The sequence below is a fragment of the Quercus suber genome, unplaced genomic scaffold, assembly GCF_002906115.3.
Source record: "Quercus suber isolate HL8 unplaced genomic scaffold, Cork oak 2.0 scaffold_92, whole genome shotgun sequence".
Classification (NCBI taxonomy): domain Eukaryota; kingdom Viridiplantae; phylum Streptophyta; class Magnoliopsida; order Fagales; family Fagaceae; genus Quercus; species Quercus suber.
Genome location: NW_027069557.1, coordinates 134,030 through 151,387, shown reverse-complemented (window position 1 = coordinate 151,387; position 17,358 = coordinate 134,030). Strand labels below are relative to the sequence as shown.

Genomic DNA, 17,358 nt, shown 5'->3' with positions numbered 1-17,358 from the left:
ATAGATTCCTTGGATCATCTCTCTAACAAATGGTATTAGAGTTGATGATGATATGTAATAAGTTAATAAGTTTATTAAGATCCCTTTCATAGTTGGGGTATAAACAAGGTGTATGTACTTAGAGCTCAAAACTCATACAAATAATCTTGGAATAACATCCAAAAAAGTTACATATAAAAGGGAGATTCTTATATATACACATGAGTAGAACTTTTACTTGGAGAAATAAAAAACTTTTTTTTTTTTTTTTTGAGAAGAAGGAACTCAAGTAGTATTAATATAATATAATAGGGTCCAAACCCATGACTAATTTGCTAAATTAAATAATGTCCCTTTATATTATATTATAAACCTTAATTGGAGTTTTCTTTAAAAAAAAAACCCTTAACGGGAGTCTATGTGGGGTGTTTCTCTCCGGAGTTTATTTTTTGGACTTAGAAGGGAAAAACCAAAAAACAAAAAAGCACCGAGTTAAGAATCAAAATTGTCTATCCCATTCTCTCTATCCCATTGTATGCTCCACAAATCAATATAGCAAATGGAGATATTATTATTATTATTATTATTATTATTATTATTATTATTATTTTGAGAAGTGCAAATGGAGATATATTATATCACTTAACCTGAGGTTTGGTCTAATTATGTTATATTAACTTCTTAAGTTCTTTATTTTTGCTCCATGCATGTGAGACTTTTACTTAAATGTGTGTTCACAACAACAATTTAATTCACAAATTCTAAATTGCTATATTTGATTTTCTAAGATTAGAACTAAAACGAAATTGTTTGGATCGGTTTAAATAAATAGGTTTAACATTTTGTGTACAATTTATTTACCTTATTGAGGTTTGATCATATCACAATTAATTTCCACAATTTTTTTTTATTTGCCATATTTTCATAGCCTAATTTGGATTAAAATGAAATCTTTAGGGATTAAAATGAAATCATAAACCCTATTTTGGACAGAAAGTAGCAATTTAATTTTAGTCTAAACCTTAGTATCAGATGGTCAAACGTAGCAATTGAAAGATTGTAAACTATATATGTAAGGGCATAAGTTACAAATACAAATTATAATTTACCCAAAAATAAATCCCTAATGTTTTGTATAGCTACCAAAATTTTTCTATAGTTGACGATTCTGCTTTATTCTAAAAATAAAAAATAAAAAATAAAAAAAAGTTGACGGTTCTGCTTTATTCAGGCTTGGGCCTTTGAAGATTTTTTATTTTATTTTATTTTATTATTTTTTTAAAACAAGTGGAGATTTTATTTAGAACCAAAGACAGTGTCTTTGGTTGACGGTTCTGCTTTATACAAAAGTGTCTAAAGCAACCTCCTCAGGAAAGCTGCAGGGAAGACTCTCGAACAAATTTAGAGGAAAGGGCTCATTTACTGCAAACTTGGGCCTTGAGAGTTGTTTTTTTTTTTTTTTTTTAAGAGGAACGTGGGCCTTAAAAGTTTGTTCTCTAAAGTTATAGCCCTTCTCATGCACAATTTCTTTTAACTAATATATCCTAACGTCATAGTTGTCCATATCGTATGATACGCAATACTATCATATTATGTGTAAAAAATTTCATATCGTATTGATGTATGTGCTCATCAATTGTATAATATAGTGTGTGTATCATATAAATCCTATTATAAAATCGTACGTATTATACGATACATAAACAATTGGTTAAAATGAGATTTTTTTTTATAATATGGCGATGGGAGCAAAGCTTAGATTATTGTTCGTGGAATCTTCATGAAAACATGCCGGTCAATACCAACCGCGAAAGTAAAAATCACCTAATTTCTTTTTTCTTTTTCTTTTGTTTTTTGGGAGAAAAAGATGACCTAATTTCATGTTAGGTATGTAGGGACGACTTATAGTTATAGACTATAGAAAAGATTTCCATTTATTTTTTTTATAAGAGAAGATTTCCATTTAGAGGGAATGAGGGGGACACAATCATTCAGTTAAATGGCATGATTAACACCGAAGTTACACTAACGTAGGACATAATATAATTAATTAACACATTTCTTAAGTGAATAGGCAAAAATAAAAATAAAAATTTAATCCCTCATGGAAAGATATTGAGTTAAGAAGAGGTTCAAAGTGATAATCCAGTAATATTGGCATCTTTTGTAGTGTGACATATCTCTGGTTCAAAACTCTTCCGGTTTCACCATTCACATCATCTACCTATCTAATAATAATAATAATATAGCCTTTTTTTTTTTGGTATCCTATATAAGAAGAAACATATACAACTGCTTTGGGACCGAGGAGCCATGGGCCATGGCCTCCTTTACCTCCAATTTTGTTTTATAAATAATTATATATATATATTAAAAAAATTATTCCAAAAAATTAATACATATAGTTTAAATTGAAGCTGAATTTTCAAAAAGTTACATCTGATGCCCTTAAAAAAAAATTTTAATTGACCCAAAATGACCACACAAAAAAAAATTGTAAATAGCCAACCCGCTCACACCTATACGCCCACATTCTAAACAAAAATCATTTTATGCATTTATGGTATATTTGGTACACTGAATGAGGATTTATGACAGAAATTATAATATTTATTACTAAGAATAAAATGTATTATAATGAAATAACTAAACATATTAATAAGTTTGGTTGTGAGTTGTAAAATTAGAATAAAACTTGAGATTTATTTTAGGAAATATCTTACTTATACAATTATATTTCCTTAAAAAATAATTTTTTTTTTAAAAATTTGAGATAGAGATGAATTATTTTTTATGATTTTTATTTTTATAATTGTTATGTGTATATGGAAAGTTTGTTTATTTGGAAATATATTAAATTTAGAAATCATTGCATCTAGTAAGGAATAATTATTACAACTATTTTAGAGAAGAATAGTTATTCTTCATTTTGATAATAGTTATCAATAAACAATGATTATTTCTTGTAATAAAAATATAACCAAACTAAAGAATAACTAAATTATAACAATAACTATATTGTTACAGTACTTATTATAGTCTATCGAACATGCCCTAAGCAAAGGATCTCTTTAAGTGTAATGAGAGGTAAAATGGTAATTATCATAATTATCAAATTTAATATAAATACAATCATAAATTCTTTTTTAATAATTATCATCATTATTGAATTTCATGTATAAACAAAAGAGAATAAAAACTATATTTGTTAAACTTTATGCGTTGCACAAATTATCGACTTAATATGTATATATCAATATGGATATATACTATTACAATAATCTTTTTTTTTTTTTAATGGAATCACAATGAAACTTTGGTTATTAATAGTCCGTGTACATGTTGAAAATCCTAAAACCTTTTGTATTCCCTTCTTGTTCAACAAAAAAAACACTCAAAAATTATTTGTTCTAGTTATTTTATTATACAGCTAAGTAAGATATTTTAACTTTTTATTAAATGACCAAAAGCAAAAGTCTACAAATTTCTCCAAGGAGGGAAAAAAAATGCATGCGTCAGCCATCCAATCATACAATAACTGTAATGACAACAGTTTCAGCTGTAATAAAAAGACGTCTCCCCAACCATGGCTAATCAAAAAAATTATTGTTCTAGTTCTAAACAATTTGTGTATATATTGTCATCAATATATTCGCATAAGTTATAACTTTATGGCCTTAACAAATTAATTAAAAAAAGCTGCAATCATGAATTATCCAATTTGAGAGATCCTAATTTAAGACAAAAACAAATTAGCAAGCCTATAACCAAAATTAAGCATAGAACCACATAAAAGAATTAGGTGCCTCAATACCATTCGAGCTTCACATGCGTGTCAAGCCTCATACCCACAAACAAAAAGGGGCATATTGGTAAACCCAGCGATGGTTGCAGCCGCAACAACTCGAACTATCTTCTTACCTTAACATATGAACCCAAACCACAGAATTCTGACGCAATTTTGGAAATGATAGATTTCTCTTCCAAGTGATTAGAGGAAGTCATTCTTTCCACCCATTTTATTGTTTTCCTTTTTTTGGAAGAAAAACTAAGAATTTTTTTTTAATTAAGATAAACCGGCTATATATATTAGCATGAAAAACAACCTAAATTTGTGGAGTAACATTCTCCATCCATACTGAAAATTTTGGACATTTAACTACAAATCTAGCCAGATTATAAGGAACTTAATTTGGAAATAGATTTATATAATGGACTCGATTTCTCAAATAAATATCCACCACGATTAACTAGTACTCCAACCTAATTTGAAGGCTAGGTGGACAACTTTTTCAATTTAAAAATATCATATTGAACACTAGTATTAAAAATAGAATATTAGATGTTGACACTTTACATGGATCCATTATTTTTTAAACTACTCATAGTTTGCCCCATCCATTTTATGTGATTTCAAAATTTTCCCGAAAATTAACATTACGTTGTAGACTCATAGTCACACAGCATAAGAGAGGACACTAGTCGTTTAGCAAATACTAATCAATAATCATTACTATTTCATTCCTCAATGGAACTAATAAACAAAAAAAGTTACATCCTCCAATTTCCTTCAATTAACTAATCGTTACACAGAGGAGATACAACAACAATAGTTTAAAATCCTTTGTTGTCCTATGATGATGTCAGAACCAACCTTAATTGTGGTTTTTTTTACTTCTTTTTATGGGGTTTGGTTCCAAGCAATGACAAAGAAGGCGTGTTTGTTACATTTACATGCCTCCAAAAAGCCATGAATTTTAGTTCTTGTTGTTTAAGAAAATTGCACGTAGCTCAGCCACGTCGATCTCGTCGACACGATTCTCAGGTCTGTAGTAGCCGGTGACGGGTCTGGGACCCACGGAGACCTTCTCGGTGGACCCCACAATCTCCTCGCCTTGCTTCTTCACCATACTTGATCCTGAATTACCACTTCTTGCCACGCTTGAAGCAATCCTTGTGAAGCCGCCGCATATCACGTCTGTACCAAACCACCACCATATAAAAATTAACTCAATATTTTTAATCAATGGATCTCCCCGTTCATATATTACTTGCGCACCGAAAGTAGAAATATGCTAAAGGATTGATTTGATTGTGTGCGCACTTTGCGAAATCACGGGCTTTTCCTTCCTTTTTGTCAATGTTCTGGTCAACCTAGATTTTCTAAGTTGAGCTTAAAAGAGCGTTTGTTACTCTCATTTTAAACTTTTAAAACAAACAGCTTATACAAGAGTTTCCCTTTTTTTATTTTTTTTTTTTTTTTTTTTTTAATTTTGAATTCACATAATATGAAAGAAATTCGGATCTGTTTGGATGTTCAAAGAAACAGAGAAAGAGAAAAAAAAAAAAACCCTCTGTTTCCTCATTCCTGTGTTTTTTGCCAAACAGGGAAAAACAAGCAAAATAAGAGAGAAGAGAAATGGGTTTTTGGGTTACCTGGTAATAGTGTTTAGAGAAGCCATCAACAACGAGAGCAGAGAGAAGCTTAGCGTTGGAGAAAGAGCGAGCCATTGTAATTCAAATTTTTTCAAAGACAAAAGAGATCAAAAATCTACGCCGCCGCAGAGAGATTTTTTTCCTTTTCTTCGGAGAGAAGAGAAATTTTCTATCGAAGGAAGAAACCTTCCACAGCAGCAGAAACTCTTTCTCTTTTGGACTTGGCTCTCTCAAACTTGTCTAAGCTTCTTCGGAATTTGCTAATGTGGTTTGAAGCGTTAGAGAGGAGGGGTTTATATAGGCATATCACGAGAAATTATTAGGGTAGGGTTAGGAACGCGCACTGAATACAGGGCAAATAGGCGGCCCACCGTTTTACACGCTAAAGTTAATTATTAGTGCCGACTGTTTTTTTCCCCACAAATAGTGAACATATGGCTACTCAAAAAAAAAATATATATATATATATATNTAAACAATTGGTTAAAATGAGATTTTTTTGTTAAAATTTGTACTTTTATTTGAATTTAACAAGTTGTTAGACTTGTTTTAAACACAAAATTATTAGATTAATCTCAATGCCTCCAACCTATCTCCACCATGGGTCCTCGACCATGCCACAACTGCATGTCGATCTTAGCACCAAGATCCATGCTAATCTCCACGTAAAAAGACCTACACCAGTGGCAAGGTCTCAGAGAGAGAGAGAGAGAAGAGAGAGAGAGAGAGAGAGAGAGAGAGAGAGAGAGAGAGAGAGAGAGAGAGAGAGAGAGAGAGAGAGAGAGGAGAGAGATTAAAAACAATTAAAAGAAAATAAACACTTGCTACAATAACATCTTATTAGTAAGAATTTACTATTACTAAGTTGCAAATTTTAGGAATAGCAGTCTAGATAAAACTTAGTTTTTGTGGTTAGATGCGTTAAAATAGCAAATTGGGATTTCAAAAACTCCCATTGCTAATGCTCGCTATTCTAAAAATAGAAGCAGCCAGGAAAAAAAAATAAAACAGAAATATAACTAGCTAGAGATATATTTGAAAAAGAAAAAAAAAAAAAAAAGGATTTTGGCGTGTGATATACTGATATTCGATGACAAATAAAATTATGCATAAAATGCATTTGTGTTTGACACCATTGTGCCTAATGATTACTCAATCTATAAGTAAAGGGCAAACTTAAGCACAAATGTGGTTATAGTGAACATATAAAATAAAAATTGTCGGTATTTTATATAATAGTATAATAGTATAAATTTTCATTAGATATAAATATATGTCATTAATTTTTATTTTCTTCGTCTCATGTCAGTTTATTTTAAGTTTTAACTTTATTTGAGGGGATATTTTAAGTTTTAACTTGAAAAACAGATTTTATTTTTAGTAATATTCTATACGGGTATATATATATACATACAATTTTTTCTTAGTTTCATTTTTCTAAAAGACTAATGTTATTGTAGGGTTAGGATTTGTGGCCCAAGCCCAAAATAATAAATTTGTAGAGTATGGGTGAAAGAGCTAGATTAAGTATTGGATTGACAACAATGAATCACAACTTTTAAACACAAGCCAACATGAATTTACATGTAAAACCTGAAAATCCGAAGAGCTATCCTATTGTTTATTTGATGAATAAAGGTCTTAGGGTTACAGTCAAGTTCTCTCTTTCTTTTTTTTGTTCTTCTTCCTCCTCCTTTTCTTTAGGAGCCTCCTTCCTTTATATAGCCGCCCTTCTCCTCATCTCTATCGTCCACTTGTTCCTCATCCACGAGTTTGCTTGAGTACATGTCACGTCAAGCATCTTCTTTTAACTTTGTATGAGTGGCGGTAGGTTAGGATGCACTGTTCAGGGGTCTTCTCCACATAAATGTGGCCAAAAAAGTTGCTGCAGTATATTAAATACGGTGGTAGCAGCTTTCCCCTTAGATATTTCTCCATCCTTATCGTTTCCCAGCATACTCAGAGCTTATCTTGATCAGGTGGAGTCATCGGAAGGTCATTTTGGCCTTTCACACACAATTGATTTATAATATTCGCATCAGATGATTACAACCTCTTTGGACATGAGATATTCTCTTCGGATGATAATAATTATTCCTTCTGAGAGTCCTACTCCCAGATGGGCCCTGCTTTTTCCATCTCCTTCTTCTCGGTCGCAAAATAGCTCTCCTATGGGCTTTCGGCCCATTATATTGGGCTGGACCCTTTTCCCCCCACAGTTATGATACACAATTCTTTCTTCTTCTTTTTTTTTTTATCATAACTACCTAAATTTTAATCTATGTTATTGCCTATATTTTATAATAATAGATTAACTATTAAAGTCTTATAACTCAATTTATTCAAAATGAGACATTAAAAAAAAAAAACAAATAATAAGAGTTCAAATGTCTTATTATTAACTATCAAATAAAAAAAAATTAAAAGTATATAGGTATTGTGTTGCAACGATTAATAGTAGAAACTCAAAATATTACATATTATAAAGAATACTAAGTATGATACATTAAGTATATTACATATTATAAAGAATACAAAGGATATTACATATTGTATACCATGGTCATTCTTTTATGTAGTTTATGATACATAAAATAAATAAATAAAAAAGAAAGAAAAGTGTTGTGTGTCATAGTCATTCGTTTAATAAAAATAAATTTCATCCTATAAGCCTCATTTCATATATATTAAAAAAAAATACTTCTTTAACTAACCAATGTGTTATGCACGCATGCCAAAAGCTAATCGACTATAATAAAATAATTTAACCTTAATCACTGCATTTAGACACTCTTTAATTAGGCCACAAATGAATTATAAAAGTCATTAATTTTACTTTTGACTCTAATAGCAAGTAGTGGCCTAAGAACTTGTGGCATAAAAGGTTGTTTAAAACGCATGCTTGTTGGTTTTGTTTTTTCTTTTACAAATTACAATCAATTAAATAAGGGTTTTTTCCATAGGTATTTGATTATAGTTACGTTGACGAGTGTAATTAAAATAATTGTTAATAAACCATATTAAGAAAATTTTGACATCACTTTTATGGAAATTATAAAAAATTGTCGAAAAATTAATTTTTTAATCATTTTCTCTTAAAATGTTTCTAAAAATAGTTCATGAACTAATTTACTTAAATCATTCGTTAACATTTTCCCTTGATTATAAACTAAAAAAGCAATGTAAGAGATGCAACAAATCTTACAATTTAAAAATATATATTTATTGAGGTGAAAAATTATAATTAGAACACCATCACTTTCAGAAAACTATTAATGATTGTACACCAATTATAGAATGATTTTTCAGTGGTTATGAAAAATTATGTAAAATTTGTTGTATCATTAAACTTATTGGAGCTAAAAAACTAATCTTCAACCGTGCTTGTCTAAGTTATAAATTCACTTTTTTTTTTAATAAAAAAATCAGTTAATATATAGTATTTTAAAATGCCATTTTATTTTAAATATAGATTTACTTTTATTTATTTTATTTGTCATGCCAAATAAGTTGTTCCAAACGGATACTTTATTAAATAAATCTTAATATTAGTTTTATGATACATAAAATAAATAAATAAAAAAGAAAGAAAAGTGTTGTGTGTCATAGTCATTCGTTTAATAAAAATAAATTTCATCCTATAAGCCTCATTTCATATATATTAAAAAAAAATACTTCTTTAACTAACCAATGTGTTATGCACGCATGCCAAAAGCTAATCGACTATAATAAAATAATTTAACCTTAATCACTGCATTTAGACACTCTTTAATTAGGCCACAAATGAATTATAAAAGTCATTAATTTTACTTTTGACTCTAATAGCAAGTAGTGGCCTAAGAACTTGTGGCATAAAAGGTTGTTTAAAACGCATGCTTGTTGGTTTTGTTTTTTCTTTTACAAATTACAATCAATTAAATAAGGGTTTTTTCCATAGGTATTTGATTATAGTTACGTTGACGAGTGTAATTAAAATAATTGTTAATAAACCATATTAAGAAAATTTTGACATCACTTTTATGGAAATTATAAAAAATTGTCGAAAAATTAATTTTTTAATCATTTTCTCTTAAAATGTTTCTAAAAATAGTTCATGAACTAATTTACTTAAATCATTCGTTAACATTTTCCCTTGATTATAAACTAAAAAAGCAATGTAAGAGATGCAACAAATCTTACAATTTAAAAATATATATTTATTGAGGTGAAAAATTATAATTAGAACACCATCACTTTCAGAAAACTATTAATGATTGTACACCAATTATAGAATGATTTTTCAGTGGTTATGAAAAATTATGTAAAATTTGTTGTATCATTAAACTTATTGGAGCTAAAAAACTAATCTTCAACCGTGCTTGTCTAAGTTATAAATTCACTTTTTTTTTTAATAAAAAAATCAGTTAATATATAGTATTTTAAAATGCCATTTTATTTTAAATATAGATTTACTTTTATTTATTTTATTTGTCATGCCAAATAAGTTGTTCCAAACGGATACTTTATTAAATAAATCTTAATATTAGTAAGATAAAAATGGAAAAAAAAATCACATAAAATTTAAAGTAAAATTATAGAAGATGCAAAAGTAAAAAGAAAAGGTTCAATTTATTTGAAAATATGTATAAATAAACGAGGAGGGAAAACCGATTTAAATATAAGAAAAAAGTTTGTTGCTTTCATCTCTTCTTGTTTATATTTATTTTGTATAGAAATGTCTCCAATATATTTCAAATCAAAAAGTGATTGGACACAATTTTATTAATTTTTTTAGGTTATTATGTACTTTTATTTGAAAAAAAAAAATGTAGGTTTTATTTCCATTCAAATTAAAATAAATAATTTCAAAAACCACTATTTTTTTATTTTAAATGAAGATAAAGTAGATGATCTTTCCTAAAAAAAAAAATTGTGAAAAATGTGTGTTGAATCTAAGGAAGAAATTGACTCGTGCCTAAACTTATATCATATTATGTACGCTCTGTCGGCCTTAGCCACACGATTCCAAAAGTATTATGAATTCAACTTTTTTTTTTTTTTTTGAGAAAGAAATTGATGGATTTTATTAATAAAATTCAACTACATCCAATTGTAAAATTGAACCAATATGAGATGAAACATCTTCCATCCATACTTGAAAATCTGGTATGCATAATGCATTTTTAGCCAGACTATGAGCAACCTCATTGTCGTTTCTCTTACTGTGAGAATACAACAATCCTTCTCTATGAACATGTGAAATCCTATTACAATGAAATAAACTTGCAAAACATTTAACACCACGACTAAGTAAACCAAAGGATTCCAAAGACTGCGAATCTGCATTCAAAGCATTCATTGCAATCTTTGAGACTCCCTCTGGGGTGACATCTTCCAAACTCATATCAGCATTAAACTGTAAAGCCTTCGATATAGTCAAAGTTTCAAGCTCTATTACAGTTAGGGGGAGAGGGATGATTCCGACCATGTGTGCCAAGCCTTTTCCTTGGCATTCTCGGATGATCACTCCAATCTCTGCCCTATCTTCTTCTTGAAACATTGTATCGATATAATTTGTGTCCGAACCCTTCACAATTACATCAATAGTCGAACTCCAAAACATCACTAATCCACCTCCCATATCCAAAACAACATCCACAGATTTTTGTTCCCGGAAAATCGCATCATCAGAGGTCACCTCCTTCAGGATCGGCCATGGAGGTGGTTTCCAAATAGCACGGTGTGGAGGCTGGTCGGACTGATCAGGCTCATTACCCTTCATTGTTGTTGTTGCGCTTTCTTCCTTGTCTGGAATATTGACCATATTAACCGACCTAAACTCATGAGTCATTACTAATCCACCTGGCAGATCCCAAATATGCTCCTCTGACTTATTACCAATCAATTCCGTAAAAGGAAGGGTTGAAGGGTTACCAATATGGATAGACTTCTTTTTGGTTTCAAACTCATTCAATGCCCTGTTAAAATCCCAGATTAATTGGTTTACCTGATTTGGTTGTAACGTTCCTTCCACGTCCCCACAATTATCGTTCAGCGCTTCACCCTCTTTAATGCCATCAATGCTCTTTAATGCCTCGCCATCAACGCATCTTTCTGTCACCCTCTCTGCTGGTTGCGCGACTTGCACCACTACCGGACCTCCTCCCTCCCCTGCCCTCACGGATGAGCTTGACTGCTGTTGAACACCATGAAACTCAACACAGGTTCTAGGCTTCAAATGCTCATAATAACACTTTCCCACATCACCCAGATTATCCAAGGCAAATAATTCTCGATTCTCCTTATGATTGCATATCCTGGAACCATTCGTGGACCTCTATAATAGTTTTGAAGTTCTTGCCTCGGCTTCTATGTCAAGGAATCGTGGCGTCAGTAACTGTGCTGCTAGGATGAAGTCACCCGATTGTTGATCCCTTTGAAGTACAAAGCCTGTGTTCTCCCTCTCGGATAGAATAATTTGACTCCATTTTCCATCTAAGTTCTCCATATCCGTGATAGGTAATATGCAAACTGATTGTGTTTCCCTTAAACCCCAAAGAAAACAAAACCCCACTAGCTCCAAAGGTAAACTTGTTACCTTAGAGGTACAAACTCTCCTTCGTTAGAAGGGACAGAACACTTCTACTGCCTAAGGGAAGAGAGAAAGCTCTCTTACTAGAGACAGAGAGACAGAGAGAAAGCTCTCTCTTAAAAGAGACTTACTTTAAGTTCATATCTTGAACTTGAAGGTAGCAATATTATCCCGATCTAGGTATGGGAAACAACAGTTGAGAAAAATAAAACTATAAAAGCAGGAAAGTAAAATCATATTTAATTTGTTTTGGCGTAATGTTTTTCTATGAAAATTATTGGAGACTGCATTCCAACTTGACGAGTACTTTTTGGGAAGGGAAATACTGCAACTCTCATTTTGGGCCTATTTCTTGAAAAATATTAATTTTAGCAACTACTAAATAAAAAGAAAAGTAGCAAAGTAGATAATTTTATTTTTAGCAGTATAACTTATTTAAATGATCTAATGACTCATATAATTTAATGGACGAAGATAATTTTATAACTGTCACATAATGGGGTTAGAGGAATCTCAATTAATTTTGAGGGAAAATTTTGTCAATGGAGCAATGTAGCAAATTGTTCGGGAGAAATCGAAAGTCAGAACTGCACTTAAATGGGCCTTGATCAAGTTGAGCAGCATTGACCTTTGATTGAGACTTTTATTAGAAGCGATCTTAGATCAAATTGACTTAGCAACATTGATCTCGATTTCAGTGCCATATGCTCGTGGAATACAATTGTTAAAGAAAAAAGAGTGTAAACAGATGAATGACATCCAAAGTGCTTTACAAAAACAATTTTGCTTTGCCAAAGGCTGCCACATATGACCAAGGATTTACTTGTTTTTTAGGGGAAAAAACTCCTTAAAAAGATTCCAATCTTTTGATTCATCCATGCTCTACCTTAGACGTTTACCACCTAAGCAAAGCTCAAGTATAGTATGATTGAAGAGATCAAATAAGCTTTTAGCTTTTAATTAGTTCTTGAAATACTAAGAGTACTCACATTGTTGATGTATAATAGAAAAATGAGTAAAATTTACACATTTTTTTACTAAAAATGACTAACGTTAATAAGTGTATAATTATATAAATTTACAAATTTTTTACAATAATTGTGTAAATTTATACTATAACTATTCATTTTGTATTTTTTTTATACATATTCCAATGATGAAGAAAGAGAGTGAATGGTAGTTATTGTGTGTAAAAAAAGAAAAACAATTAAAAAAAATTAAAAAAACAGTATTTAATAAAATATAACATAAAATAAACAATCTAATGTTTGATATTTTAAAAAATGATAACATAAAACAGAAAAAGAAATTCATTATACTAAAATAGATAAAGATGTTTTTTATTTTTATTTTGATGGGAAATAAAAATGTTTGCACACAATCAAATGTGAATACAACTTTTGAAATATCATAAATAATAAAGTGCCTTACAGCCTATACCAGGCCGGGGCCCAGAATAAAAGTGAAGGCCAAGCCCAAAATTTAACCCCACATAAACCCAGTGGTAGAATCGTAATTATCTTGACTTTAAACCCCTCTTATTCAAAAATGATTTTTCCTCCAATTAATCTAAGAAACGGCCATGGAAACACTCCACCGATACTCACTCCGTTTCCGCCCGATATCTCTCGCCGATAAATGCCTAAAACCCGGCTCACCCGCCCCAGTATTTCGCAAAACCAGAATACCCATTTCGGTACTCGGATCTTCCAACCCGAAACCGCTATTCGGTACCGGTTTCGTGACCCGGAAACCTTACAGCTCAGCTCCCAGTTCCATTCCCAGAGCAGGGTGGCTTCTGGGTCTCGGAGACAAGAAGAAGACGAGCTTGCCCGATATCGTGAAGGCGGGCGACCCGGTTCTCCACGAACCGGCCCGAGAAGTTGGTGTTGAGGAAATCGGGTCGGAGCGGATCCAGAAGATAGTTGATGATATGGTTGGGGTTATGAGAAAGGCTCCTGGGGTCGGTCTAGCTGCTCCTCAGATTGGAATTCCTCTAAAGGTCAGTTTCTATCCTTTTTTTTTTTTTTTTGATTTTCTTTAATGGGTCAGTTTCAATTTTTGTTTTAGTTTCTGTTTGGTTAGTGAGAAGTGTGAGGAAAATGTGAAGTGTAGGAGAATTATGGGTTTCATAAGTTTTGTCATCAGGTTCAGTTTTGTGGACCATTTTAGTTGCAAAACATGTTATCAGTAAGTCATTAACTGTATGGGAGTATGGTGTTACTGCTTTGTGTTCTGTGTCTTTGGCTGAATTGGAGTTGCATTTGTTGTTTATTTTGAGTGATGAGAGTGTGTGATGTCTAAATTGAAGCTACATTGGTGGATAAGGTTGTCAATTTCATATGTTTTTCTTTTGGACTGGGTTTTTTGTATTTTGTAAGAGGACTTGATCGTTTTTTCTTTTTTAACTTTTTTCTCTAAACTGGAATTTACCACATAGAAGAGAATTTGATATCTTGAAGTATCATATAACAATGTAAGACATAAATTGACCAAAAAAAAAAAAAGTTAAGAGAGATGTGATATGAGTCTTGCAGTTAAAGGCTTATGGCTTATTTCACTTTACCTGCTTCTTAATCTCAAGGAGAGGTCTTTTCTTATTGCTTTAAAGATTACTGTTTTGTTGCCACTAACTTTATGTGTGAATGAAGGGAAATTGAGGGACCATTCTGTCACCATATTTTGTTGCCAATTGCTACACTAAAGATTGTGAGCGAATTCAAATCTTTTAATAAAACCTTATGTCTTGGCAAAACCTACTTTTTAAGTAGGGAGGGAGAGGGGGAGGTGTTAGAATTGTCTTATTGACTATGTTGTCATTATTATCTCTGCAGATAATAGTTTTAGAAGATACAAAAGAATATATCAGTTATGCACCCAAGGAAGAGACCAAAGCACAAGATAGACGACCTTTTGATCTTCTGGTATGTCAACTTGGATGGTCAAGGACAACATTCAAATGATATTGATATTTGTAGCATCCAAGAACTTTCAGTTGACAATTACAATTTATTAGTTCTTTTGAGGCAGGTCATTTTCAACCCAAAGCTTAAGAAGAAGAGCAACCAGACTGCACTATTTTTTGAAGGGTGCCTGAGGTAAAATACAGACAGATAATGTGTAATGTGTAATGTGTAATGTGTGTGTGTGTGTGTGTGTGTGTGTGACTTTTTTATTTTTTATTTTTTATTTTTACGGTATAGTTTTCTGTTCCTTTGGGATCCTTTGTTCCCATTATGTGATGCATGAGATGAGACAAATCTCTTATTTCCCATCCTTTGTTCCCTTTTCAAGCTTTATTTCAGTGACCATCTTTTCCTGTCACATCGTGATCAATTGAATAGTTGGCATTTGTATATTTTGTATTCTAGTATTTTATCTTGCCAAACAAGCCCTGTTAAGAGGATACAAAACATAACATATCACATAGAGTGAGAGTAAATGAAATAAAAGGGCGTCCTCAATGGGCAATGGCAGCATCATTTTGTGAGAAACTATGACTTGTTCCATTAATTAATTACCATGGCTTCATTTTATGAAAGGCTAGCCTTTGAACAATAACTGTTATGATAGTTCTGAAGGCTCTATTGCATTTTGTGCTCCACTGTACATATGATACATTTGATTAGTGTGTAAAAAATACTTTCAGGCTTGGGTGGGTTAGTCAAGTTGTTATCAGATATAAATTTAGCCTTAAGTTCTCGTGCGTGAGTCAAGCTTATCAGTTGAAATTTGTGTAAAAGTTGAATAACAGTTACAAGATTCAAGGGGAGCTCTGGAGGAAGCCAACACCTGTAATGTAAAACAAGTGAAATCTTCGTTTTAGTTCTGAACATAATATGCTTAGATTGTCATATCAAGTGCACAAAGATCCCACTCTTTGCAGAGAAGGATTCTTTACATTTTACGGTAAGCTTTGATGGATTATATTACAGGGCAGTCAGAAATTACAGTGATATTGGTCCTTCCTCATTTACCTTTTTTTTTGGGTTAAGTTGCTCCTTCCTGATTTACTATGACCACAACTCAACTAGTCTGTGTTATTTTATCTTTAATAAAGCTATTATCCAGTGTCTACCTTGATAGGAGCCCCATTAGTTGCCTTCAAGTTTATTGTGCTCTGAATTCATTTCCTTAAGGCATCCATCTGGTAGTGCAACAGTGCTGAGTGTGTATTATCAATGTTGTAGTCCTAGCAATCATGTAGAATAATGTTGCAGCCTTCCTGCAATATATGTTCTTAATACATTTGAAACATGCGTTTGTAATAAAGGGTCTTTTAGTGTTTTAGTCCTTCCCCAAGTTAAATTACCATGTTTATGTGTCAAGTAGTTTTTTACCTGGTAAGAACCAAAATGAGATTACTTCTTGGTACTCAATATTTTGTTACACAACATTATAATTTTGTTGTGGGAATTGCATGACATTTAAAGGTATATGTCTGATACTTTCATACTTCCATTTGTCCTCTGATCATGAAATTGCTGGGAACTCATTACATGTGGTTAATTAATCTCCTTTGATTGTACTATTCTGTAGTGTTGATGGATTTAGAGCAGTGGTGGAGCGGTACCTTGATGTTGAGGTTGCAGGTTTGGATCAATTTGGCCAACCCATCAAAATAGATGCTTCTGGCTGGCAGGCCCGTATTTTACAACATGAGTGTGATCATTTGGAGGGAACTCTTTACGTTGATAAGATGATTACCAAAACATTCAGAACAGTAGAAAACTTGGACTTACCACTTGCTGAGGGATGCCCCAAGCTTGGTGTTCGTTAGATGCTAGTTGATGGTTCCAGAGCTGGACACTCTGGAGGCTTTGGTATGCAGTCTTGTTAGACTAGGCTGAAGTAATTCCATTACCGCATCTGGATGCAATTGACTATGCCAAAAATCAAGGTGTTTTTTCAAGACTGAAAATGGCCGTATCTTTTAATTTGAGGTGTCATCTTCTAGGCAGTTAGCTAAGATTTCAAGATTAGTAACGCTCATGTTATGCAATTTTTTAAAACAATGTAACTTGTATCAAAGACAAAAAATCCAGAAGAGAAATTTACTCTTGAATTATTGGGAGCATAATCTTACCTTTATGTTACCATATAACATATCTAATGAAGCTTCGTTCTTTTGGCATTATGGGAAAGGACAGATTTTTATAACAACCTTTTCTTTTATTTGTATTTTGTTAGTTGAATTAAATATGCTGATTAGCCAATTGAGTGCCTTTTCCAAAGAAAGCCAAAAATCATGGTTCTTGAATGAGCAATCGAAAAGATTTTTGGTTTATGTATTGTTCCTAAGCATGAAGCAAGAGAACATTTTATACTCATTGTGGTTTGCTCTATAGAGCCCGAACCTGCATTTCTCCAAC

The 17,358-nt window shown here is 31.8% G+C and overlaps 2 protein-coding genes across 2 annotated transcripts; one reads left to right on the top strand and one right to left on the bottom strand.

Moving 5' to 3' along the window:
• Positions 1–4,464: 4,464 nt before the first annotated feature.
• Positions 4,465–5,628, bottom strand: LOC136067931 (uncharacterized). The gene is made up of 2 exons (XM_065774409.1): positions 5,263–5,628; positions 4,465–5,054 (listed from the first exon to the last, which is right to left on the bottom strand). Exons 1-2 carry the CDS (start codon positions 5,488–5,490, stop codon positions 4,737–4,739), a joined length of 546 nt encoding a protein of 181 aa, XP_065630481.1. The 5' UTR covers positions 5,491–5,628; the 3' UTR covers positions 4,465–4,736.
• Positions 5,629–13,534: 7,906 nt separating this feature from the next.
• Positions 13,535–17,123, top strand: LOC112000375 (peptide deformylase 1A, chloroplastic). Its single transcript, XM_024032490.2, has 4 exons — positions 13,535–13,988; positions 14,821–14,910; positions 15,017–15,084; positions 16,526–17,123. The coding sequence occupies exons 1-4, from the start codon at positions 13,569–13,571 to the stop codon at positions 16,764–16,766; spliced, it is 819 nt and encodes a 272-aa protein (XP_023888258.2). The 5' UTR covers positions 13,535–13,568; the 3' UTR covers positions 16,767–17,123.
• Positions 17,124–17,358: the final 235 nt, after the last annotated feature.

What these genes read in the sequence shown, in the direction of transcription:
- LOC112000375 (XM_024032490.2), top strand. Translation starts at nt 13,569, where the DNA reads ATGGAAACACTCCACCGATACTCACTCCGTTTCCGCCCGATATCTCTC. An exon ending in GACGACCTTTTGATCTTCTG is followed by an intron (nt 14,911 to 15,016) that starts GTATGTCAACTT and finishes CTTTTGAGGCAG; the next exon opens with GTCATTTTCAACCCAAAGCT. An exon ending in TTTTTTGAAGGGTGCCTGAG is followed by an intron (nt 15,085 to 16,525) that starts GTAAAATACAGA and finishes ACTATTCTGTAG; the next exon opens with TGTTGATGGATTTAGAGCAG.
- LOC136067931 (XM_065774409.1), bottom strand. Translation starts at nt 5,490, where the DNA reads ATGGCTCGCTCTTTCTCCAACGCTAAGCTTCTCTCTGCTCTCGTTGTT. An exon ending in CCGAATTTCTTTCATATTAT is followed by an intron (nt 5,055 to 5,262) that starts GTGAATTCAAAA and finishes TCAATCCTTTAG; the next exon opens with CATATTTCTACTTTCGGTGC.